Raw genomic sequence first — 25,982 nt, forward strand, 5'->3', positions numbered from 1 at the left:
ATTTACAAACACTTTATTTCCATTTTTTCAGTTTCTCATATTTTTTTTTCCTCTCCATTATTACCTTTCCCCCACCCTTCCCACTTTGAAAAGTTTAAAGAGTAGTGGAGACAGTTCTTCTCTAAATGTCTTGTAGAATTCAGCAGTGAAGCTATCGGGACCTGGGATTTTCTTAGCTGGTAAAGTTTTAATTGCACTTTCAATTTCACTGATTATAATTGGAGTGTTTCGAATATTTTTATCTTCTGTGTTCAACTTTGGTAATTAATAAATATCAAGAAATCTGTCCATTTCTTCTGTGTTTTTCATTTTATTAGACTATAGGTTCTCAAAGTAGGTATTGATGATCCTCTGCATTTCTGCTTGATATGTTGTGACTACCTTTTTCATTCCTAATTGTATGTATCTGAGCCTCTTCTTAACAAGCTGGGCTAAAGGTTTATCAATTTTATTTATTCTTTAGAAAAACCTACTCTTCAATTGATCATTTTTATATCATTCTCTTAGTTTCCACTGCTGATTTCTGCTCTGATCTTTATAATTTCCTCCTTTGTATGAGCTTTGCATTTTTCTTGCTCTTCTTTTTTAGAAGCCTAAGATTCATCATTAGGATGTTTCTTTGATCTTGCTCTGTTTTCCTAGTGTGAGCATTCACTGCTATGAACTTTCCATGCAGAATGGCCTTCATTGTGTCCCATAGATTCCTGTATTTTGTATTGGCATCATCATTTATTTGTAAAAACTGATGAATTTCTTCTTTAATTTCCTCTGTGACTCATTGAATGTTCAGGAGAGTGTTGTTCAATTTCACATGTTTGTGAAGTTCTTACAGTTTCTTAGGCTATTGATTTCTGTTTAATTGTGCTATTGTCTGATAATATACATGGGATAGCTTCAAATCCTTTGCATTTATTTAACATGTTCTATGAGCTAACATGTGATCTATTTTGAAGATTGACACATGTGCAGCCAAAAAGAATGTATATTCTGATTTTGTGTGGTGGAACTCTGTAGACGTCTATTAAGTCCATTTGTTCAAAAGCTTGGTTCAGTTCATTGTTGATTTTTTTCTTTAGATGATCTATTTGTGATAGTGAGGCATTTAGATCCCCCACTGCAATTGTATTAGTGCTTATTTGGTTTTCCGTGTCCCTTAATATTTGTTTTATATAGTTGAGAGCATTAATATTTGGTGCATATATTTATGATTGTTATCTCTTCCTCTTGGATTGTTCCCTTTCCAAGGATGTAGTGGCCTTCTTTGTCTCTCTTAACCAGTTTTGGTTTGAAATTTACTTCATCTGCAAATAAGATAGCTACCCCCACTTTTTTTGGGGGTCTCCTATTGCATGGAGAACTGTTTTCCATCCTTTTACTTTTAGTTTATGAGTTTCTTTTTGAACTAGATGTGTTTCTTGTATACAACATATTCTTGGATTTTGCTTCTTAATCCACTCTGAAAGTCTATTTCTTTTGATTGGTGAATTGAGACCATTGACATTGATGGTTATAACTGATATGTATTGACTTATCATTGTCATGTTATTGTCCTGTTGGATCTTTTTAATTTTCCCCCTCTCCCTTTAGTTTCTTGCCTACCTAAATGATTTGTTCTGTTGGGCCTCATGGTGTTGTGACCTTAATTGTTTTTTTTCTAGGATATTGTTTAGAATTGTTTGTAGTGCTGGTTTGGTATTCATGATATTTTTCAAGTGTTCTTTGACATGGAAGTATCTTATTTCCCTGTTCATTTTAAAAGAGAGTTTTGTAGGATATATCAGTCTGGGTTGGAGATTTTTTTCTCTTAGGGCTTGAAATATCTCACTCCAGGCTCTCTTTGACCTGAGGGTTTGTGTTCAAAAGTCTGCTGTGATTCTGATGGGCTTTCCTTTGCATGTGATTTGTTTCTTTTCTGTAACTGCTTGCAGTATTTTGTTCTTGTGTTGGGTTTCTGGGATCTTGTCTATTATATGTCTAGGTATAGATTTTTTTGATGATGGCTAATTGGAGTCCTATATGACTCACTTATCTGTATGTCAAATTCTTTTATTCTGTTTGGGAAGTTTTCTGTCATTAATTCTGTGAACAGCTTTTTTAAGTCATTTGTATTTTCTTCTGTTACTTCATGGATTCCTATCAGTCTGATGTTATTATTCTGTACATTATCTAGAAGTCGTTGTATCAATTTCTCATGATCTCTTACTGTTTTTTAAGAAATCTCTCTTTTCCTGGTCTCTGACTTTAATCCTATCTTCTATATCAGAAATTCTACCTTCACATTTGTTCATCCTGCTGTGAATGCTTTTAATAGAGTTTTTTTTTTTAATCTCCTGGATATCTGTTTGAATCTGTTTCATTGATTCCATTTATTTCACACATTGTGCATTCATGGTTTCCATTTCTTTCCTATGCTGGACATTCATAGCTTCTATCATGGTCCTGAGCTCATCTATTTTTTTTTGTCTGATTCTGTTCTTGAGTGTCTAATTATGCCTTTCACTGTGCTTGTCATCTCTGTAGTTATCTGGGAAATTAGTCTGTTTTGGATTTTTCTAGAGTCTGATTGATCTGTTTTGTTACTTCCTGTGCTATCAGTTCAGGGTGTGCAGATGGTTGACTGTCACTTTTCCAGTTCGTTTCCTCCAGAATTTACTTTTGGTGGGGTGGAAGTCTGTGTTTGTTTCTTGTTTAAATGTTTTTTCATTTCTATTTTTGTCATTGGTCTTGTCCTTGGTTTAATTCCTGGGTTAATACTTCCATTTTCCAGATATAGCTGGTCTTTAGGTTTTGAGACTCTTATGTGTCTGAGGCATTCTTATTTTCATTATACCAGGGAGAAAAACTGATTAGATCAATCACAACACTTTAGCCCAATTGATACAATCAGCAACACAGTAGAATAAAACACAGTTTAGAAATTGACCATTTGTGATAGTTATTAATGTATCACCTTTAACCATATGAATGCAATCAAAGTCAAGGAACAGCCCAAAATTTGTTTATAGTGAATAAACTCTTTAATATAGCAACTTTACCCTTCAGGATAGGGACTTAGAAGAAATTGGGAGGAGTGGAATAGATAGGAATATGAGAATATGAATATGAGAAGGTTTCAAGTGAAGCCAGAGGACACAAGATGATCACGCAAACTCTAGGAACCTGTTGAAGACAAGAGGGAAAGACAGAGTGCAAGAGCAAAGACAAAGCTAGAACAACTTAACAGTAACAGGGAAGCTATCAATTATACTCACTTTCCTTTGAAACTAATGACACTCAGGTAAAGGAAAAAAGAGAGAAGAAAAGAAAAAGAAACAAGAAGTCAGAGTTAGGGCAGGAACAGGAACAAAAGGGAGATGAAGAATATCATGGAGGAGCAAGAGACTGAGTGGGAAAAAGAAGAAAGAAAAAAGGAAGAATTTGCAGAATGGGAAAAATAAAATTAAAAAATATTAAAGATTAAAAATAAGAAGAAAAGAAAAAAAAATTGGACCACCTCTTTCATGGTATATCTCTGCTTTTATGATACAGAATGTGGGCTGCAATGTGCAGAATTAAGTCAATTATTCTCAGCTAGCCAATGGAAGACCCCTGCTATTCAGTCTGAATTCTGGCTGCAAGGCCTAAACTGAACTCCCTGACTTCCTGCAGGGTTGAACTCTGACAGGTCCTACTGCAGGTTCCAGCTCTCCTTCCCCTGAAGATAGCCCATGTTCTGATGGAAGGCAGGGATCCCTCCAACTTACCAACCACAGAGGTCTGACGTGCCTTTATTGCAGTTGTTCACTTCTATTCTGTGTTCTGGAGCTCAGTAAAATGGCCTTTTTGACCACCTGTGCCTCTGCAGTGTGTTCAGGTACTGGCACAACCCTGAGGCCTGAGATCACAGGGTGGGGGTGGGAGGAGGAATGCTGCAGAGGTGCCTGTGTGGTTGGGCATTCCTCACTCATCTGCCCCAATGAATAATACATTTCTAAGTCAATAATAGTACATACACACTAATATACCCTTCATTTAAGCCTGAGCTGAATTTCTCATCTAGCTTTTAAACAAAACAATTTTATGGTGTAGTAGAAATAATATTCTCATGAAAGTTCTGATTAAATTCAGCTTTTCCTATTTTCTAGCACATTTTTGATATGTACACATAATTTTCCTCATGGGGTAAAAGTCATATAATAATATATTCTGGCAGTTTGATCAATATTCTTCTGGTCTTTTTTGACTGGGCATATATTGATGTAGTTATAATTATAGTATTTTTACATTTATACTTTCATAATTCAACAACATGAATATTTTGCCTTCACAAGTGTCATTTTAGGATGACTGCATGATATCCTGCCATTTTCTTTCCTTTTACTTTTGTTTTAAAAGTGTATTTCTCCATCTTTTCTGTTTTCTCTGTACTTATTTATGCTTTGATCTCAAACACAGATTTGCAAGAGTATATAATAAAAACACAGGAGCTCATGGAGAATTCTCAATTTAAATAATTATATAGGATAAACAGTCAGAGGGAGACTTTTTGCACACATTTTAAAAATTCATATCAGAATTTTTTTTGGAAATTTATTGACTGTTATTTTTAAAAGTAAGAGATGTTTACACAAGAATTTCTTGGAAAAATATCAGCTACTCTTTTCATACTACAGCTTGTAGTTACATAGTGTGATTGTCTGATGGTTTCAGTTGTTGGGTGTCCCTTTTAGACAGGATATGTACTCATTTTTTGAAACTATAATTTTCAGTGGATGATCCTAGTATTTATATTACATACCAGCCTCTGTGGGCATTTCATTATGACACCTGATGTAACATAAAAGAAAGGGTAAATAAATTCCTGTCTTTCTATGAAAGCTAAAGCTGTCACTTCTTAGTCACTTGTGAGTAAACTATGGTCTGCTTTAAAATTCTTTTGGGATGTCTTTTTCTTCTACCACTTGACATTGAACAAAATTGAATGGTAACATTCATTAAAGTCAAGTAGAACTGGAATGTTAAATCTGCATCCTATCATATAGAATATTCCAGAACAAAGTTCAAATGATGCAATTGCTACATATCATCTATATGGATCTGTATTCCTCTCTTTTACATGGGATATCAAGAGCAAAATGTTTTTTTAGTTCTTTTTAGTGTAGCTATGTTAGTATACTTACTTGTAAGCTAAATGTTGACATTAAAGAAAAATGGTGTATATTTGTACACAAACACGTTTTGTGAATCAATGGATGCTGTTACTGATTCGATGTCTGTTGTTTGTTTGTTTGTTTGGTTTTGGTACTGGGGATCAAACTCAGGACCTTGTGCTTGCGAAGCAGGCAGTGGAACCAACTCAGTGAAATCCCTGGCCCCATCGATGTCTGCTGTTACCAAAGAGTGGTCATAGAATGAACTTTCCCTAAACTCACACAGGTCTAGTGTTAAAGTTCTTACAATTGTTTTATGTCAATGGAGAAGTTGGTCTTTGGGGGAAGACAGCATAAAGAAAGCATCCATGTACAAATGTATCCTAGGGCTTACCCAAGGCCTTAATTTAGTCATAATTTGAAATATTTTCATTTTCATTGTAGGTAAAAGTAAATAATGATTTTAATTATGAATTTTATGAAAGTAGTTGGTCTTACATAAAACATACATCAACAAAACATACATCATCAAGTGACAGACGCTCCTTCTTTAGATCTTCATCATCTGTTTCACACAGTTATGCTTCAGACCTCAACAAAGAGTACAAGGAAAAGGTCAGTATGAACTATCAGCTCACTTTTCCATATTTTTGGTTTTAAGTGTTGCTAACATTAACAAAAGGGTGTTTATCAGGCTGGGGATTTAGCTCAGTTGTTCCACCACCTGCCTCTCAAGCACAAGGTCCCAAGTTTGATCCCCAGTACCAAAAAAAAAAAAAAAAAAAAAAAAAAAAAAAAGGTGTGTTTATCAAAAGATCAGCTTTCCTATTTAAATTAAGGCAATAGCATCTCCTTTAAGAGAAAATATTATTTCCTTAAAGGTACACTAATGCTTGCTAATTTTTATTTATATTTTTGTTTTCTTGTTAAAGCATTTGTTCTTATTTGAGGACCTTAAACTTATCTTCAAATCATCTATTTTAAACTGTCATGGACTGGGGATTTAGCTCAGCGGTTCTGGTGGCCTACCTTGCAAGCACAAGGACCCGAGTTCAATCCCCAGTACCCAAAAAAGAAAAAAAGTCTTAAAATTCTTATTCATTGATGCTGATGTCACTATTTTAAGTGCTATTTTCAATGTTAGAAAATGCAGATATTTAAAATTTGTTTCCTAAAAGTTAATGCTAGAGTGTTTTTAGAAGAGGTGTGAAGGTAAAATATTTTTAAACTACATTAAAATTTTTGAGGTACCAAAAATTTCATCTGAAGAATTTAAAAGACCTCATTTTGAAATACCAAAGCTTTCACATTGGGAAATCTGAGCAGTCAAGATGGATTGTACTAACTGACATACTTACAATAAAAGAACTTTTCTGGTTGATCATCTCACAATCTGTATATTTGATCTTACCCTTAAAGTCAGTAATTTAGTTAACAAATCATGCAAAGAAGCGATAAAGTATATTAATTTTATTTGTTTCATGTCTAATACAGTTGTGGGAGTAATGAGCTGTTAGGAACACTTATCATCTGAATATCATATTGTTCACATAGTGGGGATTATATAAGGTAGATCTGTCTTTGATATCATTAAAGATACTTAGGAACTATTTAAAAGACCGCATTATAAAGTAGTTTAGTGTATAATCACACTATTGTGGGGGATAAATTATGTAGTCATCTTACCTGTAAGTCATGGTCAAGATATGGACCCTCAAGCCACATTATTTTATGTACTTATTTGTGATGTTCATTAGCAGTAGATAAAGTTGCTCCACCTTTCCTAGATGAGGAGGAGATAGCAAGTTGGTTTTGGAGTTGTAGTGGTTATATGTTAAATAAATTACCAGGATGTCATTCAGATATTATTCCTACTGGGGACACCAAAATTTCTTAGATTTCTTCAAGATGATGGGCTCCCAAAAGGCCTCATCATGCATTAAAAATAAAAATTTATATAGCCTGGGTTGATTGGTGGTGACAGCTGATGGAGACATGGACAGGGAAATATTTCAGTAAACTTTTTATCTTTTTCTTAAAACTCTTTATATTTTTCTTTTTCCCATAGAATTATCATTTGTTGGTTATTCAGAACACTGTTGAAGTGGCTCAATTCATTAATAACAATCCAGAAGTTTTACAACTGGCTGAGCCATTCTGGAAGGAACTTTCTTACCTTCCTTCCCTGTATGACTACAGTGCCTATCGAAGATTAATTGACCAATATGGGACGCATTTTCTGCAGTCTGGGTCTATGGGAGGAGAATACAAGGTTCTATTCTACGTGGACTCAGGGAAAACCAAACAAAGTGGTACAGTATTAAAAAATTATCATCTAAAGACATTTCAGGGATTTTAATGTAGAATAACATGTAGTTAACTTAAACTTCTGAGCTTTAAAATTTGATGGAGATTTAAATTGCAAAAGAGTTCCAAATTGCAAGAATCCATTATATTCTATTCAAAAATCTTGCATAGTTTAAGAAATGGCTACCTACTGTTTTGAATAATAACCTGAGTTAAACCATTATTGTTATTGGCCGTCTCCAGAGGTGTTTGGATTTTTAGAATACTTTATAACCTTTCTCATATTAAATAATATTTCTTGAAGAAAGCTAAATGAGGAATTTACTGATACTCTAAAAATCAAAATGTTTTAAAGAAATGTTTTACTTACTTATGTTCTTTATCATTCATTTAAAAATGTGCTTTGAATATCATGTTTACTTATTACCAAATACTTGTAATAATAGCTTAAATTTATTGGCTGCCTACTTCAGAACAGGTGAGTTCCATTGTTATCTATAATTGTCATTACCACCCAGTGAGATGGGCACTATGATCCCTATTCCACAGATTGAGAAGTAAGAGACTCAGTGAATGCTGTGATGAGAACTCATCTAAGGTCACAGATTGTAAGAGAATTTAAACCCAGGACACTGTCTTCAGTGTCAACTTATCTTGTTCCATATGCTGTTTTGCTGCTGTAATTGCCTTATTTTTCTTAGAATCAGGGCATACTACTGAATTCATGGGTGTTAACTTCATATCAAGGGGAGCCTTGCCATCTGTTCAGATGTGGGATCGATATCTTAACATGTACTCCTCCTCTTTGAAAAATTTTGGCTTACTAATGTTTCAAGTCAAATCTCCTTCTAACTGTCCTGTAGCTGATGCCAATGCTTCCTTTTCCATTCCAAATCATGTCTTCAGGGTCTTTCTCATCAATAAAGATTCTATTACAACTTTGGAAAAGAATAAAACTTCTTACCTGATTTGAAAGAGGTCTTATAGCTTTTCTTTGTGAGTAACATAATATTTTTCTGTGGTTTCATTGGACTATGTTTTGTAGTTCTCTCCTGGATAAAATTTAACTGAGTATTATGAGATATAACTAGAATTTGAACTTTCTTAATTTCACAGGTTGGAATGCATGCACATCCACAGGATTATGTAGCAAAGTAAGAGGCATGGTTTCTCTGAAAAACCAATCCACTGAGTAGCTTGATCTAAATTTAAATTTCAGGCACCAACCAATTCCATAGCACTTAAAAGAAACAGAGGGGTTTAGAAATTTTGTCATGTTTGTAAAATTATTATTTTTGAATAAACTTTTACACTTGAGCAGTTTATACTCAAGTTTATGCTCTTTGTAAAGTTCTAATTTAAATATAATATCAACTTCTGGGATATAATTTGTTCTTAGGAATCACTGATGATATCCTAATATAGCTATAAGATTATGTCAGAAATACATTTTCACACTTTCATTTTTGCAATACTGGAGATTGAACTAGGTCTTGTGCATACTAGGCACAGGCTCTACCCCTGAGGTATACCTCCAGCCCAAATTTTATTAATTTCTATCTTCCTTTGTAAAAGTGTATTGGCAAAATGTTTGCTAATAAGTAGAAATGTCACATTCTAAAGTTATAAGTTTTGGGAAGAATTTAGTTACCACAGATATTAATGATGGTGAGAGAGGGAGATGCATTCAGTAGAATTAGGGTTCTAGAAATTAATCAGTATAGAACCAGAATTCAGCTTTTGGAATCTCCTATAGAGAGATTGGAACCCAGCATGCTCCTATGTTTATCTTTTTGTTTAATGTTCACTGTGAATGAGTAAAAGATGTCATCCTCTGGATTATTCAGTTTCCTCTCTGTCCATTGTTTCACGTTGAAATCACAACTTCTTTCCTGTCTGGCCAAAACTAACAGAAAGAAAATAACACAAAACAAATATCTCTTTTCCTGAACTTTGACTCTTTCAAGCACTTGAAAATCTACATTCTTGACTGAATGGCCATAGTAGTAGGACACTACCTGCATACACAAACCTATATCTGGATACAACCTACAGAAGTTATTCAATAAATGCAGACACTAAGGACATCTCTTTTGCATTCCCCTACCCCAGGTACAAGTTCAGGAGATGAGGAGAAATGTACTGCCTCAGATTTCAATTTTATCTTTGGGTCATCATCAGAGCACAAATGCAAGAAACTAGGAAGGGGTTTACAATCAGCTTCAGGTAAATAAACCTTAATTAATCCTCTCTCTTTCTCCTTCCCTACCTCCCTCCATCTTTTCTCTCTTCCTCTCTCTGTTTCTGTCTTCTAAGGCTTTTAAAATGTTATCGGGTCTTCTACTTTGTGTTTTTCAGGTATTTGGTTATTTTTGCTTCTTCTCTCCTTTACATTTGTCATGAAAGTGAGAAATTATGCAGAGTGGGTACCTCCTCTGTATTACAAATATGTTCTCAATGTCAACAACTTCCCTCCCCTATAATGGTCAGCAGGAAGTCTAGAAAAGTGACAGTATTGGGAGAACATTCAGTTTTATTCTGTGGCAAGGGCATTTGGTGCAGTTAAGGCTTCTGGTGTATGCTGCTGGGGGTGGAAAAGTTGACATGTTAATCTTTGAGTGATCAAAGAGGAAACTGCAAAGGTGCACTGACAGAAACAGGTACCATGCTAAGGACTTTGGGTTTAACCCTGATCAATGCTATTAAAATATTTAATACAAGGACTGATTAAATGTAGAGGAAGATGGGGGATGGAGAATAAATGATCGATTAAGATAAGAAGCAGAAGAGATGGAAAGTAGAGGAGAGATAGATCAACAGAATGAAGTGCTAGAGAGAAGTTAAGAAAGATAAAAAATGAAATATGTCCATTGGATTTGGATATTATAACTTAATTGCCAGGAAAAAAATAGAGATTCTGTAGTGTTGTGGAAACAAAAATGAGACTTTTGTGCATTGTGTAAGGCAGGGACTGAGAAGAATTAGAGCTTAAATTCTTCTGAGTGATGGCAAAAACTGGGGCGAAATTGAAGACTGGCACAGGTGCCTTGATAGCAAGGAAGCAGGAATTCTTCGGGTATTAGTAGAGGACTATAAGAAGGAGAAAGACAGATTAGTCAAAACCAGGTTCAGGTACTCATTCACTTATTTCATTCATCAACTATTGAATCTTTAGTATGTGCCAGAACTTGTTTTAGGCATGGGGATATAGCACTGAATATGCCACAATTGCTCATCTTCAGATTGTTGACACAACAAAAGAGGAAAAGTTTTGGAATGAGTTGTAAAATAATGTTCTGGAAATAGAGATGGAAATGTGATCTTTGGGAAGATGTTGACATTACCAACTGGGCTGGTGATGGGAAGCTGCTGTTTGATTTTATTTTGTATATAACAAACACAGACCTCTTACTGTGTGTTCAGCACATTTTAAGCAATTTCCAAAAAAAAAATATATATATATATGTACTTTTCCTAGCTAAGAGTTAGATTTTAATCACACTTCCATTTCACAGATGGGGCCAATGAGACAGAACAGTTGGTGAAGATCACAATTAGTAAGAATCAGACATGAGATGCAAGCACACAAAATCAGGCTTCCCAACCTGGGCTCTTCACTGGGGCATTGTGCTACCTTTTCTAGGAAAAAGAGGACAGAAGACTTGCTGGCATATGGAGATAGAGGCTACATGTTTAAAATAACATAAATACCAATTTCTTAAAAGCTGAAGTCCTTAAACAGGTGTTTTGATTAAGGCAATGATTGCCAAACTTCAGTGTGCAGGAGATCACTTGGGAATGCTTAATGAAATACTGATTTGAAGGTTTCTCTCATGGGTTCCTTCATAGTCTTTGGTTTGGGCTCAGGAATAAGCAGTCACCCGGCTACTTGTGATTTGGTAGTTCAGGGCCTGGACTTTTTGTTACACTGTATTAAAAAGGTGACTATTTGCATAGTAAAAACTTAATTACTAATGAAGATGAAGCACTCAGGTAATTTATTTAAAACATCAGGCTTTTATCATTTCTCATTATAAAAGTACAATATGCTCATTTTTATGAAATTGCAAATTGCGCAGTTACAAGAAAGGAAATGGAAATCAGTCAAAATGCGATTTGTACAGTTAAGAATTTCTAGTCATGACCTTTGTAAAAATCAATTACAAGTGGAGATAAAAATATTTCTGAAGTTATGAGGCATGTAAATGGGAAAAATAATTCAATTAGCATTCAAACTTTTCAGAACACTTTTTATGTGTTAGGTAATGCATTCCTGTTAATTAACAGTTTTTTTTATTGGTAATATACCAATTGCAAGGATTGTTTTCCCTCCAACATTTTATTACAAAATATTTCATCATATGTAGTGTTTAATATCCTTATACCCATTGCTTATATACAGTTATTATTTTGACATTTTGCTATATTTATAATATTGTATGGTTATTTAGCAATGTATATATATCACATATTTTAAATGTTTATAATTTTTGTTGAGCTATTTGCAATTGAATTTTGACATATTACTTCATCCTTAAATATATGCATACACGTTCTGAGGACAATTCTCCTACAAAAATGATATTCCTATTATACTAAGAACATTAAAAACATTAATAATTTTCCAATATCAACCACTGTCAGGAAATTATTTTTTTCTTTATTTTTAAAAATAATTTTATTAACTCTTTAGAGCTGCTTTATGTTTACAGCTCAGTCGAGAGGACAGTCCGCAGATTTGGCATAGACTACCTGCCCTCTCTACCTGCAGTGTCTCTCCCTCTCTCCGTATTCTCCACCAGAGCAGAGCATTTGTGAGAACTGCTGAATCTACACCGACACATCGTTAGCACTCAACCCTCATCTACATTAGGGTTTGCTCTTGGTGTATGTTTTATGGGTTCTGAAAGCTGTAAAATAGCATCTATCTACCATTATGGTATTTACACAGAATAATTTCTGTGCTGTGCCTACTTATCCCGCTTCTCCAAGCCACTGCTCATTTTTTTTTTACTATGTCTGTGATTTTGCTTTTCCCAGAATACCATACAGTTGATAGATTTTTAAAAAGCTCTTGATAGACTTTTCACTTCAATGTTCTTATTGTCATTTTATTTATGCACTCTGACTTACTACAGTGGATTTCTCCTGTGTAGGAACTGACAGCAATGTGTTGAAAGGACAACCATTTGTCAGAGGGGGAAGTGCAGCCCTCGTATCTGGCCTTAGTTTCCTGGATCTAAACAATCCTGCTGGGAACAAAAGGAGATATTCTGCCTGGGCAGAATCCGTGCCTAATTTTCCCCAAGTCGTAAAACAAAAGGTAGGTGATGCTCTGTTAAAAGCAGTAGGAAGCAGTCATGTTTATTTGTATTGGGAAAATGAGATTAAATCAAGGTGACCAAACAGAGTCTTCTGTAATTAGCATTTTCTGTGTCCCACTTATGTTTTATATAGTAAAATGAATGCATACATAATAATAAGAAACAGAAGGTATGGTATCTGGTATTTTTATGTCTCTGTTGTAAAGGTTAAATGTCTTGTAACTCTCAAGAGAAATTAAAGATGAAATTTATATTTTAAACTTTTGGCCTAAATTTGATTATATTTTCTCAGTTCCTAATGCAGAGGAGTTATGGATTTTGTCAAGAGAAAGACATTTAGACTTGCCTGCTATTACATCTGTCAGATCAGATTACCCTTCCTCCTGTGGTCATAGCTCATCTGCTCCTGAAGATAGCACCAGATTGGCTGGCAGAATTAAGAATGTTTTACTGATGCAGTCAGTTCTTTTATAACACAACATATGTGTTCACCAAAATCACTGTGCTATGCAAAGCTGAACAATAAAGAACACAAGGCTTTTAGGAAAAAGTAATGTTAGGGACAAGACACTAAAAAATATCATCTGTGATGCTCATAAGAGGATATCAATAAAACAGTTGCAGTTATATATATAATATATAAATATTATATATCATAATATTCATATAATATTAAATATTATATATTATAAATATATATGTAATAACTGAGGCATATTACCTAGAGGGAGGTCTGAAGCTTGCTGGGTGCAGGAAGGGTGACAGCTTGTGAGTTAAGGAGTGATGGCAACAATCGGAAAGCTCATGTAACACCAGCTGGATGGGTGTAGTTTCTAACCCAGGTGGTGAATTGATGGAGATGTTAGAGGTGTGTGTGTGCAGGTGTGTTTTACACACACTTATGGGGACTGTTTGGGCTGCATGGAGTTTTTGTTGCTCTCCCTGTGTTAAAATTAAACATAAGAAAATGCAAGAATTTTGAGATGCTCAAATGGTTCCCTAATACAGTAATCTTAATGGAACAAATCCACACTTTTAAAGCAGTAGGGGAGCTGATTTTATGATCTATTCCCTGGTTTGAGAGTTCAAGAAAAGCCGGATTTTCAAAGTTTTAGACTTGGATATGTTCCATATACTCAGAAAATTGACAATAGCTCTTCAAGTACTCTCCTAGCACCATCCCGCACTCACTTCCTCTGAATAAGGCCGAGGGTGAAAGGGTGAGTTTTTTCCAGAAACTTCTGAAAGTGCCATCTGTAAACATTTAAAATGGCTTGTTTTCATTGTCAGTGCCCTATATATTCTTTAGAATGTTTAAATTGTTCATTAGGGAAAACCAACTATTCTTTAACGGGTTCAACTATGTACTCTTTCATAAAGGACTATAAGCCCTTATATTGTACTGACTTACTGGTTGGGCAAGGAAGGAACAGTGAAAGAAAAAGACATCATGTAGATCTATGATCATGCGATGCAGCCTGCTCAGAAGAGCCAAAGGTGGGCACCTCTTCTCAGTTGTGTGCTTAGTGACATTCTGATGGTGGCCTGAAATTGGTCAGGGTAAAAGACACTGAATTAGCAAGTGCTGTAAACCAGAGCCTTTTCTCCTGGAAGAGCTGACTGTATAAATTTTTTCAGCACATGTCTGATTTCTACGTTGCTTTTCTTCTGAAACATCCAACATAGAGAAATAGCATCTACCTTCTTCAGGAGAAAGTCCACTGTCTCCACTAAAAAAAATGTGAAGTATCTTAGAGGCAGAAAACTTAATTCTGAATTTCATGCCATTTGCTGCTTTGCTGTAATTTAACTGCATTTGTTTTTTTTTCTTTCTGTTTGCTATGAGGGTGGTACTATGTTGTATTCAAAATAATCATCCATTAAGTAAAAAATGAGTTTTCTATTTTGTAAAATTTTATACATGCATAGCATACAAAATCTAAGAAAATATTCCTCTGCTAACTAATTCAGGTTTGTCTTTATTTTGTTGCCAACAGAGTTAATTGCTTTCATTTTCTTTTTTTTCCCATTGAGTCTATTGGTACTTTAAAAATATACAGTACAGTTACATTTATCATTCAGACCTGTATCTTCACGTGATATATCTTGGTTCTCACTTTTTCCCCATACCCCTGCTCTCCCTTAACCCCCTCCACTAGTGCTTTAAAAATTATTGTACCATATTTCCCCCTTATCTTCAATTTCACTTTCCTTGGTTTCAGTTTCAGGTCACTTGTGGTATGAAAATATTAAATGGAAACTTTCAGAAATATTTTTTTAGTACTGAGGATTTAACTCAGGATTTTTGCACTGAACTACGTCCCCAACCCTTAAATTTTATTTATTTTATTTTGATATAAGTAAAATGGCCCAGGCTGGGCTTGTACTTGCAATCCTCATGCCTCAACTTTCCAGAGTGCTGGGATTATAGGAGTCTGTCACCGTACCCTGCTCAATTCATGGGTTCTTTTTTTTTGGTTCTGGAGATCAAACTCAGTCTCTTGCTCTTGTGAGGCAGGCAGTGGAACCACTGAGCCAAATCCCTGGCCCTTAATTCATAGGTTTTAAATAATATTTATTACAGTATAATTACTTTATTTTATTATTAGTTATTTTTAAAACATCTTGATATGCCTAATTTACAAATTAACCTTTGTCATAGGCATGTTTTTATAGAGAAATATAGCATACATAAGGCTTGATACTATCCATGGTTTCTAACATTTGTAGGACCTTGAGACAAATCCCTGATAGAAAAGGAGGGATTACTACAATGAGTTTAAGAGTGGCTTTGGATTTATCTCTTCTACAGAGATTGTGGCTAATGTGAAAATAAAAATATTGTCACCTAAAGCTCTGCACACTGACTCTGATTTCTTTATTTGTGTAGATAACACCTCTATATGAATTGGTAAAGGAAGTACCTTGTGCCTCTGTGAAAAGACTGTATCTGAAACGAGCTCTCGAGGAGTACCTGGATGAGTTTGACCCCTGCCATTGCCGGCCTTGTCAAAACGGGGGCATGGCCATCGTTGTGGGGACCCAGTGTCAGTGCCATTGCAAACCATACACCAATGGTGTGGCGTGTGAGCAAGGAGTCCTCGTAGGGAATCATGAAGGTCAGAGTGCTGAATTTTCTTTGGTTGTAATGAATATATTGAAAAAGGAATGAACCCTTTCTGGCCTTGAGATGTCCTTCTTGATATATGAAGAAGTGAAATCACATTTGAATTTAGAATCTCCCTCCGTTGTCCAAACCTATATTATAGTTACTTTTTGCTGTTTTCTTTTTATCTACATTAATTAATAGCCCCACTGTGGTCCTATTCCCCATTCTCTATTCAAATAGGAAAACAGAATATGGTTAAAATATTTTCCATCTTTCCATAATTATCTTCATAATGTTTTGCTGCAACACAGATCTATGGAGCTTGTATTCCCTTTGCCTAACATTTGTGACAGCAAGTTCTTTGAATCATTTCTACTTCTATTTTGCATAATGTACTATGAATCATTCATTCATAAGTATTTACTGAACATCTGTTTTGAGTTCAGTAGCATGCATGGTGCTTCCAACACTCAGGACAGGGTGATATGAAGCTATTAGTGGTGTTAGTGGACAGAGTATGTGTACAACTTAGTGTTTATTTTTATGCTTACGGGTATGTGTATGTCTGTATACTCCAGGAAGTTCATTCCTTAAGGTCAGGTCTGTTCAATTTCTTTCCTTATTCTTACAGCCTGATACAAGGCTCAGATTCAGAGATCACTACATACATGTTTGATACATGAACAAATACACAACTAAACAATGGTTGCTTATTGACAAGCATCAGGAAGGCATCTTTATCCCTAGAAATACCCTGAAGTCTGTCCTAATAAATAGAAATTTCACCGCTGTGGTTCTTTTCTTTGCACCTTCGATTTTTAGTTATCTGTTAAAATGCAAGCGCCTCCTGCTGCTAAGCACTAAGGTATCAATTACAACATATTAAGCTATTTTTTCAAACCACTTGTTAACTTACTCAGGACTACTTTATTAAATGAAACTTGTTATGATAGTGTAAGGAAGGTCATTGGAAATATGTAAATGGGCTTAGTTTTGATGTGTGTAACACTGAAATATTGTGGAATGGGGAGAAGAGGAATGTGGTCACAGAGTAGAAGAAGTGTAGTAGCAGAAAATGCTCCTGTGTCAGGATACATTGTCAGAAAACATTTCTCTGGGAGAATGATCACAGAGATCACTGTCTAACCAGAACAAGGCTCTTAGAATATAGAGCAGTTTTTCCTTGTTTTCCCCAAGGGATGTGACAGGGCCAAACACCCGAAAAACCCTAAATCTTAAATAGGCTATGAGGTTGAAAGAAGTTAGGGTGGGCTGAGAAAGTGCTTGTAGATTGGGGAAGGATGTTGGGAGGAGGATGAATCAGGGATTTAAAACTTCCTCCTGCTCATGCATTTCCCTGTTTTACACAAGAAACAGGTGAGATGCTGGGAGATGAGGTAGGAGGATAGGGAGGGGCAATGTTTTGGGGTTAGCAGGTTGAAAGACCCAGTACGTCATATTCTTTTCATGACAAGTCCATGCTTCAGCTATAGGAATCTGCCTTATTGAGATGGGATGAGCAAAAGTCTGGATTCAACCATGACTGGTTAGTCTGAATGTAGCTGTCTTGGTAGACACTACAACACTGAATGTGGCAATTAAATGCTTTGTGTTAGAATCCATGTATATTATAGAAATGATAGAAGACTTCTGCCTACCTTACTTGATTTTTGTGAGAAATAAATACTGCAAATGGTAATACAGTGTACATGAAAGTGATTTGAAGCAGTTATAAAATAATGAACAAATTCAAAACATGCAAGAAGTTCACTGATGCAGCCTTAATGTGGATATTCTTAGTGAGCGTGTAGAACCCTTTTGGTTATTGTAGAAAACTCCAGTGAAGAGCAGAGTTTATCAGTCCCCAGAATGGTTTCTTTCTCCAGTAAACACCTGGCGAGAAGCATTGTGACAAGCTCTGAAGTTGTCCTCTCCCAGAATTCATTGAAGCACCTCTCTCTTGTCTTATAGGAGGGATTGATGGAGGTTGGAGTTGCTGGTCCTCTTGGGGCCCCTGTGTTGAAGGAAAGAAAATAAGGACCCGAGAATGTAATAACCCATATCCCAGTGCAGGTGGGAAGTCCTGCATTGGAGAGACAAGTGAAAGCAGTCAGTGTGAGGATGAAGAGCTGGAGCATTTGCGGTAATGGACCAGACCTCTGGGTATTTACATTAACATAGTGGCCTTGGCAGTAAGCACAGAGCACATGATGGCTGCGTGGGGAAATGAAGAAAATGCGCAGCGATTTTTATCAGTGACGACTTTGCCCCATAGTACTGAGCTCAGTGGTGCTGGGGAGCACACTGTAGCTAACTTGTGTTTGTGTATGTAGATTTCCCTGACACCAGTGAGGCATAGGCCTGGGTAGCTAGGTGAAGCCTAACTAATTTTTAATTTAAAATTTTACTAGTACATGTTTGCAGCATATAATGATTATATTCATCATGGGGAGTTAGTCTGAGTGGGTAAGAGCAGTAGCTTTGTCATCAAGCCAATGTGCCACCTACTTGCTGTATAACCTTGGCTAAATTACTTGCCATAGCTCTAACATTCTAATTACCAAGCTTAAATATCAATGCTTTCTCTTATATGGGAAATGCAAAGAATAAACAATTAAAGAACAAAATAAAAAATAGATAATAGGGAATAGGGAAACAGATCTTTTGCAAAAGGGAAAGGGACCAAGAGATGGAGGCAGAAGAGGGGGGAAGTGGATGAAAGAAAGAACTGAGCTGTGTTATGTGTATATACCAACTCCACACGAGGGATATACCCATTATGTTCTGTAAACATTTACCAATAAAAAATGAAAGCAAAAAAAAAATGAATAATAGTAGTACGTATAGTAGGTAAACCTATAATAGGATGTTGTTAGAATTAAATGAAGTTAAGGGGAAAAGAAAGAAGGGAATGGAATTAATGTGAGAAAAAGAAAAAGTGGAAACAAAGTCTTTGTAGACAGGGAGGGATGGAGGGGTTAAAGGGAGGGTAGGGGAGTGGGGAAAATAAGAACCATGATGGATTATGTAAAGGTGAAAATTTCCAATGATTAATGTCACTATATTGTAAACTTTAAATGTATCAATAAAATGAATTAAAAAAGAATTAAATGAAATTAATCATATAAAGCAATTAGTACAGTGCCTGGCATGTTTTAAGCATTTAGCAAATATTGTATGACTTTCCAGACATACCATTCCCTCTTATTCTTAGATTAAGTATAAAACTAGATGCTCAAGATGGATATCTTTATTGATTAGCCCTGTGGTCATGTGTCATGAACTTCATATTTTCAAGGAGCTTGCTAAAACTATCTTAAAAGTGCATAGTCAATCTGATGTATCCTGGTCCAGAATTTCTTATGACACATCCAATTGTTTACACTGCTTTTATAAGCCTTTTCTCATCAGGATTTTGACAGAAAGTTCTAATAAGATAATTTGAATAACATGTAAATATCACTTCCAGTTCCAGGCTTCCTCCAGACTTGAAGTTTTTCACCATCTCCTTAGTGGAGGGGAATTAGAGGATAAGGAAAGAAACAAAGAGTGACCCTCATGTGTAAAGCAACAGCCATGTGCCTGGCACATGGTAAATCCTTAGTTAGTGATAGTTATTATCAATTTGTGTTTCCTGTCTTTTGGGATCCTTAACTCCTAATTTCTTCCCTTTGAATAAAAAATTAATTCTGTGTTAAAGGAATGCCAGATTCCAGTAAAAGGAGAAAAGTAAGTTCTGAAACTGGTGAATGTGGACGTCCTATCAAGTGGGTACATTGTCCAAAGACTTATCTTTTTTTCTTCCTTTTTTATTTGTTAGTGCATGTTTACAGTACACAGTGATTACATTTATTGTGGGGAGTTGATACATGGATACAATGTATCTTATTCTTTTTCAATTTTTTCCCCTATCCCTTCTCTCCTTCCCTGCTCCCTGTAATATTTGGTCCCTTTTCCATTTGCAAAAGCTTTATTTTCATCATGATTTTTCTCCTCAATTATCTGTTTTTTCCATCCCCTTCTCCCCCATCCCCTCATTTTGGTTGTTTTTGCACACAGTGATCATGTATCTATTTGAATCACTGTCTTTTGGAAAACCAAGTTGAAGTTTTAATAGGATGTGAGCAGATATTTGTTTCTGAGGAAAAAAAATAGTACTTTAATGAGTTTATCATGCCTTAAAATACAAAGGAAAAATTCAATGTAGTACAAAATATTAATTAAGTTGTGGAATTCAATCATATTAATCATTCTCCCTCCCCATTTCAGATTACTTGAACCACACTGCTTTCCTTTGTCTTTGGTCCCAAAAGAATTCTGTTCATCACCTCCTGCCTTGAAAGATGGATTTGTTCAAGTAGGTTATGAAAAAAATATATATTTAAAACATTCTAAGTTCTGTATCTAAGATCTATTCTGTATAATTGGGTCATTATCTATATCCTTCCTCCATAATGAAATAGACCTAAAAATTTACGTGAATTTTAATTTTAATGATGAAGGCATTCATTTGTGACTGTTATTTTTTTGGCCCAAGGTGATTCAAACTTTGCAGAAGTCACTATACCTTTTGTGTTGCGGGAAATCAATACTGTCACCCATTGAATTAGAAATGCAGTCATGCCAGAGGGCTACTAAACATTGTCACTCTGAATTTTTAAAAAAAGAACCTGTAAATTAACCTTCAACTTAGAGAACTTTCCTTATTATTATCAATGAAAATAGTCTTTAAAAAATGATAAATGGGAGACTTGGGATAAAGTATTAGATTCATTCCAGGAGTCAAAAGACATTTAGGCCGTTTGTGTTGAGATCTAGGTCCCTGCACAGTTTCCTAGTTCAGGAAGGAACACCAACATCTGGCATTAGGGACTTAATTTGAGTATGGGACTATATTACTCAGGGATATTTTCAGTTTTTCTTGTGGTGAGATCTTGGTTTCCAAATTCCAGTAAAGTTTCATCATGACTCACACAGAAGATATCACTGATCAGTATTCTCTGAGTACTGTCATTCTTGTGTGATGAAGGAATTTTTCCTCTTAAACTCCAGGCTCTTGAGCATATATGACCACTGAGAGCTGCTGACAATTCCCCAAATGTAGGTACTGTGGAAAAAAAGAATGAGACCTTGTCATCTCGTGCCCCTACTGTCCCATAGTAGGCATCACAATCTATGGAGTTCTGCGGAAAAGAACTTCAGAGCGTGAAGCCCAGCAAACTTTTATCTTGGAACCATGAGGCTGTTGCTATCCCAGATTCCAAGGCAGGGTCTTCAAAGACTGTCATACAAGCTGTCCAGATAGAGTTATCCAGGGAATTAAAAAAAAAGAAAGATTGATGCTTACTCCATGCCCTCCACTTTTTCTGATGACTAAAAGAAGCTATGATTTATAGGGAAAATAAAACAAAAAGATACATTTTATTAATGCATAATAAACAAACCCAATCTTTTTCCATTTTTATTTTTGTTTAGAGTGAAGATGTCATATTTTCTGTTGGGAAAAACATAGTATACACTTGCAATGAAGGATATTCTCTTGTTGGAGACTCCGTTGCCAGATGTGGAGAAGATTTACAGTGGGTTGTTGGGGAAATGCACTGTCAGAGTGAGTGGTCTTGTTTATTCTAAATTACCTTCCTGTCATTCACACATAATACCCGATACCCACAATTTTTAAATTAACTTTATTGGTACATTTAATGTATACAATATAATAACATTCATTGTTAGAAATTTGTACCTTTACATAATCAATCTTGGTTCTTATTTTTTCCCAGTTTCCCTGCTCTCTCTTTAACCCCTCCCTCCCTCCCTATCTACAAAGTCTTTGTTTTCATTATTTTTCATTTTCTTATATTAATTCCCACAATTTAAAGGAGGAGAGATTTATTTTGCCTCATGATTGCAGTCTATGGACAGCTAGCTCCAAGGTATTCCCAGGATGGCAGAGGGACCTGACACAGGAAGAGGTGCTAAACCCATGGCAGCTAGGAAGCCAGCGGGCTAGGAGGAGCTAGGGACAGGAGTACACCCTTCAAAGTCACACCCTCAGTGGCCCACCTCCCTCCAACCCCTACTTCCCAATAGCACATTTAGCTACTGAACTGAGTTGGTACATATACACATCACATCTTAGTTCTTTTTAGTTCCCCCTCTCCTCACCTCTCTGTCTCTCCTTCCATTCCTCAAACACATAAAGCTTTTGAGAGATACATTTTATATAAAATATGACAGTCATTGTATAACAATATGAAAGAATAATATAGAATAAAATGAATAAAGATAAATAATTACTTACCACTTGTCACATCTGGACTTCCTTTTCTGGAAAGGCTGACATGATTCTGTCTAAGTATTAGGGGTGAATAGAGTAAGCTCCTGAATTCTCTAGCTAGTAATGTTACTGCTCAGTGAGGTAAATTTTATTGCAATTTAAATGTTTCTGAGGCAAATTAGCATAAGTGAGGGAGCTTTTAGTCTATGATCATCAGCACATTCTTTGGAGTTTAACTTCTAGGGTTGTGCCACAATCTACTTCCTTAAATGCTTTAGATCCCATTCTGTTCAGCTATAGCCATGTGAGTAAGAACATTTGCATATTGTACCAACCTAAATTTGTATTTGGCTTCTGTTTCAGTTGGAATATAATAAGTTTTTTCAGCAGATGGATAGACAGAGCTGTAGGAATTTATTTTTCCTAAATCAGTTGTTCTAGTCTATAAGAGGAAAGCCCTACTGCACACGTGTACATTTTCTCACTTAGGAGTATGACTGTTAGTGACATTTCTGAGTCACTGGGTATAAATACACTGGGTATACGTGCATTTGATTTAGTAGATGCTGCCAGTCTCCCAAGTGCTTGTACATCCTGTGGAGTCTGAGACATTACATATATTTAAAAACATTATTTTCTCTGTTTTCCTTCCTTTTTCTCTGATTAATTTTGAATGTGTATATTGATTTATCTTTCAGTTCATTAATTCTCTGAATAATTATGCATAATCCACTTTTAAGAACTTTGTTTTATTCTTAGTTTCATTTTTCAGTTATACATGCTATATTTGTCTAATATTTAGATTTTTCAATTCTTGGTTAAAATTCTTGTCATTTTCTTAACATATTAATTGTGGCTGTTTCAAGGCTGATATCTGTTAATTTTATCACCTAGATTTCCTGTGGGGTTACTTCTGTTACCTTCATTTGTTGGGTTTTGGTCAATTCTTATCTTTTTTTAGTGTTGGGTTGGTCTGAGTCAATGCCAGATTTTACTCATATAAAATTAAAGAATACATTTGAGGCTTCAGATAATTTGTCTTTCTCAAGAGACACACATATTTGGCAAAATGTAAGTATTAAATAAATGTTCTTTCTGAATAAATTGTCTAATTACTTTTTCATCATTGAGATATAAAGACTCATGTCTATTTCTTTATGTAAGTGTATTTATTCCATCAGGTGTAGTATTGCTGAAAAGTCCAAGTCAAAGTCTCTGCTGGGACTCAAGGCAAACTCTTAACTGTGAGCTCCTGTGAGAATTAAAAGACAATTAAACTTCCAACATACAATGACACAGGGTAAACATTCCAATTCCAAAAAGGAGAAGTAGAGGGACTGAAAGGAATGGGACCAAAGGAAGATCAAAATCCAACAGAGAAAGCATTGAATCCTACAGTTCCATATCCAGTACCCAGCACAAGTTGTGGCAAGACATGTGCTCCCATTATGATTTCTCTTTTGGCTTAGCTCTGCTCATCTCCTGTAGTTTCCTCTGCAGATACCTCACATTCCTGGTTTCTCCAATTTCCTGTGGTCTCCACTCCACTTTTGGCTTCACTCTTACAGCTTCACACACTGCCCTCCCAGGGGCACACTGACAGCTCTCCCAGGCCTTCTTCTGAAGTATGAGTGGAAGCCTCACTGACCCCAAACTCTTAAGTTCTGCATGCCTGTGAAACCAGCACCACATGGATAATGCCAAGGTCTGCCACCAGCTTGAGCCATGGCTGGGTCTGCTTAGATCATGGCTGTAGAGGCCTCCAAGTGATAAGATGGCTGAATACTATAAAATAAATCACAGGGAAACAGTTCCCTAGGTAGCCCTTCTCTACCAGATTGCCCTGGGGCTTTATTCGCAAAACAAAGTCTTTTAAAGGAGTTCACCTTTACTTTTTTACACCTTTGAGTCAAGGAAGGGTGGAGTCTTGATTCCTGACATTGGCTTTAAATCATTTTATTGTCCTGATGCAAAGTACTTGGTTTCTTTCTAATGCTGATCTTCTTAGCAACAGTGTCTTCCTTTGCTCAAACTCTGCAGGCACTTTTTGCCAAAACTGAAAATGTTTTAAATGGCTTTTTGCTTCTCTTTCTCTGTAGATCTTGCTGAAAGCAACAAGTAGTATCCATGCTATAGCCCAAACATTGGGCTGCCTTGAAATTTTCTCCTCCACATTAATTAGTTTGCTGTCTTTAATTCATTAGTCTCCTGAAAAGTCTCAGGGCATAAGCAAAACAAACAAAAAAATTTCAGACAGAATGTAATGCATATGATTTTGAGTAAATGCGAATGGAGTCCTTGTTCACAGCTGAAACCCCTGATCCTGGGCTTTCTGTCTGCATTTCTATCAGCATTCTGGTTTTCTGAGCCCTCATCAAGCTCTGCTTATAGCATCTCTAAATTTTTCCAAACTCCTGTGAACCAGTTCCAACAACTTCTAAACCTCATGGACAAGTACAGTCACAGTGATCAGCCCACTTCTCAAAATCTTTCTTAGTCACTTTCTCTTTGCTGAGACACAATATCCAACACCCGCAATTGAAAGGAGGAGAGGTTTATTTGAGCTCATGGTTATTAGAGATTTCAGTTGATAAGTAGCTGCCTGTATGGCAGGAACAGCATGGTGGAAAGGGCTGGGCAGAGGAAAGCTGCTCATCCTACAGTGGCCAGGGAGTGGAAAAAGAAGGGAAGCGTGGAGAAAGGAACCAGGGCCCATTTCTAACAGTATATCTGCTCTAGACCTCCTGTAATCTAGTCATCTTCCAAACATATGGGGCTTTGGGGGAACACCTCTGAACTAAACCCTGTCCTGAATGACTGAGGTTTCTGAAGAGCATAGTGCAGAAATTGAGCAATATTTTGTTGAGTATTGTTCAAAGTCTATAAAATATATTGCAAATATTTAAAATATCATAAATTCTTTTTTTAACTGACTTTATAGGTACATTTTAGGTATACAGTACAGTTCCATTCATTATTGAGATCTTGTACCTTTACATGACAGGTCTTGGTTCTCATTTTTACCCCTTGTCCCTGCCCTCCCTTCACCCCCTCCTCCCTCCCCATTTACAAACACTTTATTTCCATTTTTTCATTTTCTCATATTTTTTCTTTTCCCTTATTACCTTTCCCCTACCCTTCCCACTTTCCCTACACTTTTAGCCATTTTTCCCCCATGTCACAATGTCATTTATCTCATTATGATGTTATGTACTATTACAGTTTGCTCACTCCAGAGAAACTATTCAGTATTTACACATGAGTGACTTATTTATTTCACTTAGGAGTATATCCTCAATATGTATCCATTTTCCTATGAATGAATCTAATTTATCATTCTTTGGAGACAGATTTTTTTTCTTTTTCTTGAGTTTATTGGTACAATCTAGGTATACAATACAGTTACATTCATTATTGGAATCTTGTACCTTTACATGACAGGTCTTGATTCACATTTTTACCCCTTGACCCTATCCTCCCTTCACCCCCTCCTCCCCTCCCCATTTACAAACACTTTATTTCCATTTTTTCAATTTCTCATATTTTTTCCTCTCCCTTATTACCTTTCCCCCACCCTTCCCACTTTGCCCACACCTTTAGCCCTTTTCTTCCTATTTCACATTATTAATTATCTCATTAGGATCCTGTGTACTATTACAGTTTTTCACACCAGAGAAACTATTCGGTATTTCAGTTAAAGAAATCTCTGTATGAACATTAAAAATAGGGAATCCTAAAATAAAACTAAAAAGGAAAGTAAAAGAGAAAAGGCAATGATGTAACATTAAACTAATCCTTAATTCTGAAGATGAAAATGGTCCCTGAACATATTTAAA

General features: G+C 35.8%; 1 protein-coding gene across 1 annotated transcript in view; it reads left to right on the plus strand.

Moving 5' to 3' along the window:
• Window positions 1–25,982, plus strand: part of C7 (complement C7) — a 74,457-nt gene that overhangs the window by 34,286 nt on the left and 14,189 nt on the right. Inside the window, exons 7-14 of the mRNA XM_010633873.3 lie at window positions 5,574–5,744; window positions 7,198–7,441; window positions 9,549–9,662; window positions 12,593–12,759; window positions 15,651–15,879; window positions 17,841–18,012; window positions 20,139–20,226; window positions 21,345–21,477. Coding sequence (XP_010632175.1) covers window positions 5,574–5,744; window positions 7,198–7,441; window positions 9,549–9,662; window positions 12,593–12,759; window positions 15,651–15,879; window positions 17,841–18,012; window positions 20,139–20,226; window positions 21,345–21,477 — 1,318 coding nt within the window. The remainder of the gene's footprint in view (window positions 1–5,573; window positions 5,745–7,197; window positions 7,442–9,548; window positions 9,663–12,592; window positions 12,760–15,650; window positions 15,880–17,840; window positions 18,013–20,138; window positions 20,227–21,344; window positions 21,478–25,982) is intronic.

Source organism: Fukomys damarensis, unplaced genomic scaffold (genome assembly GCF_012274545.1).
Source record: "Fukomys damarensis isolate Sample0158 unplaced genomic scaffold, DMR_v1.0_HiC HiC_scaffold_1, whole genome shotgun sequence".
NCBI lineage: Eukaryota > Metazoa > Chordata > Mammalia > Rodentia > Bathyergidae > Fukomys > Fukomys damarensis.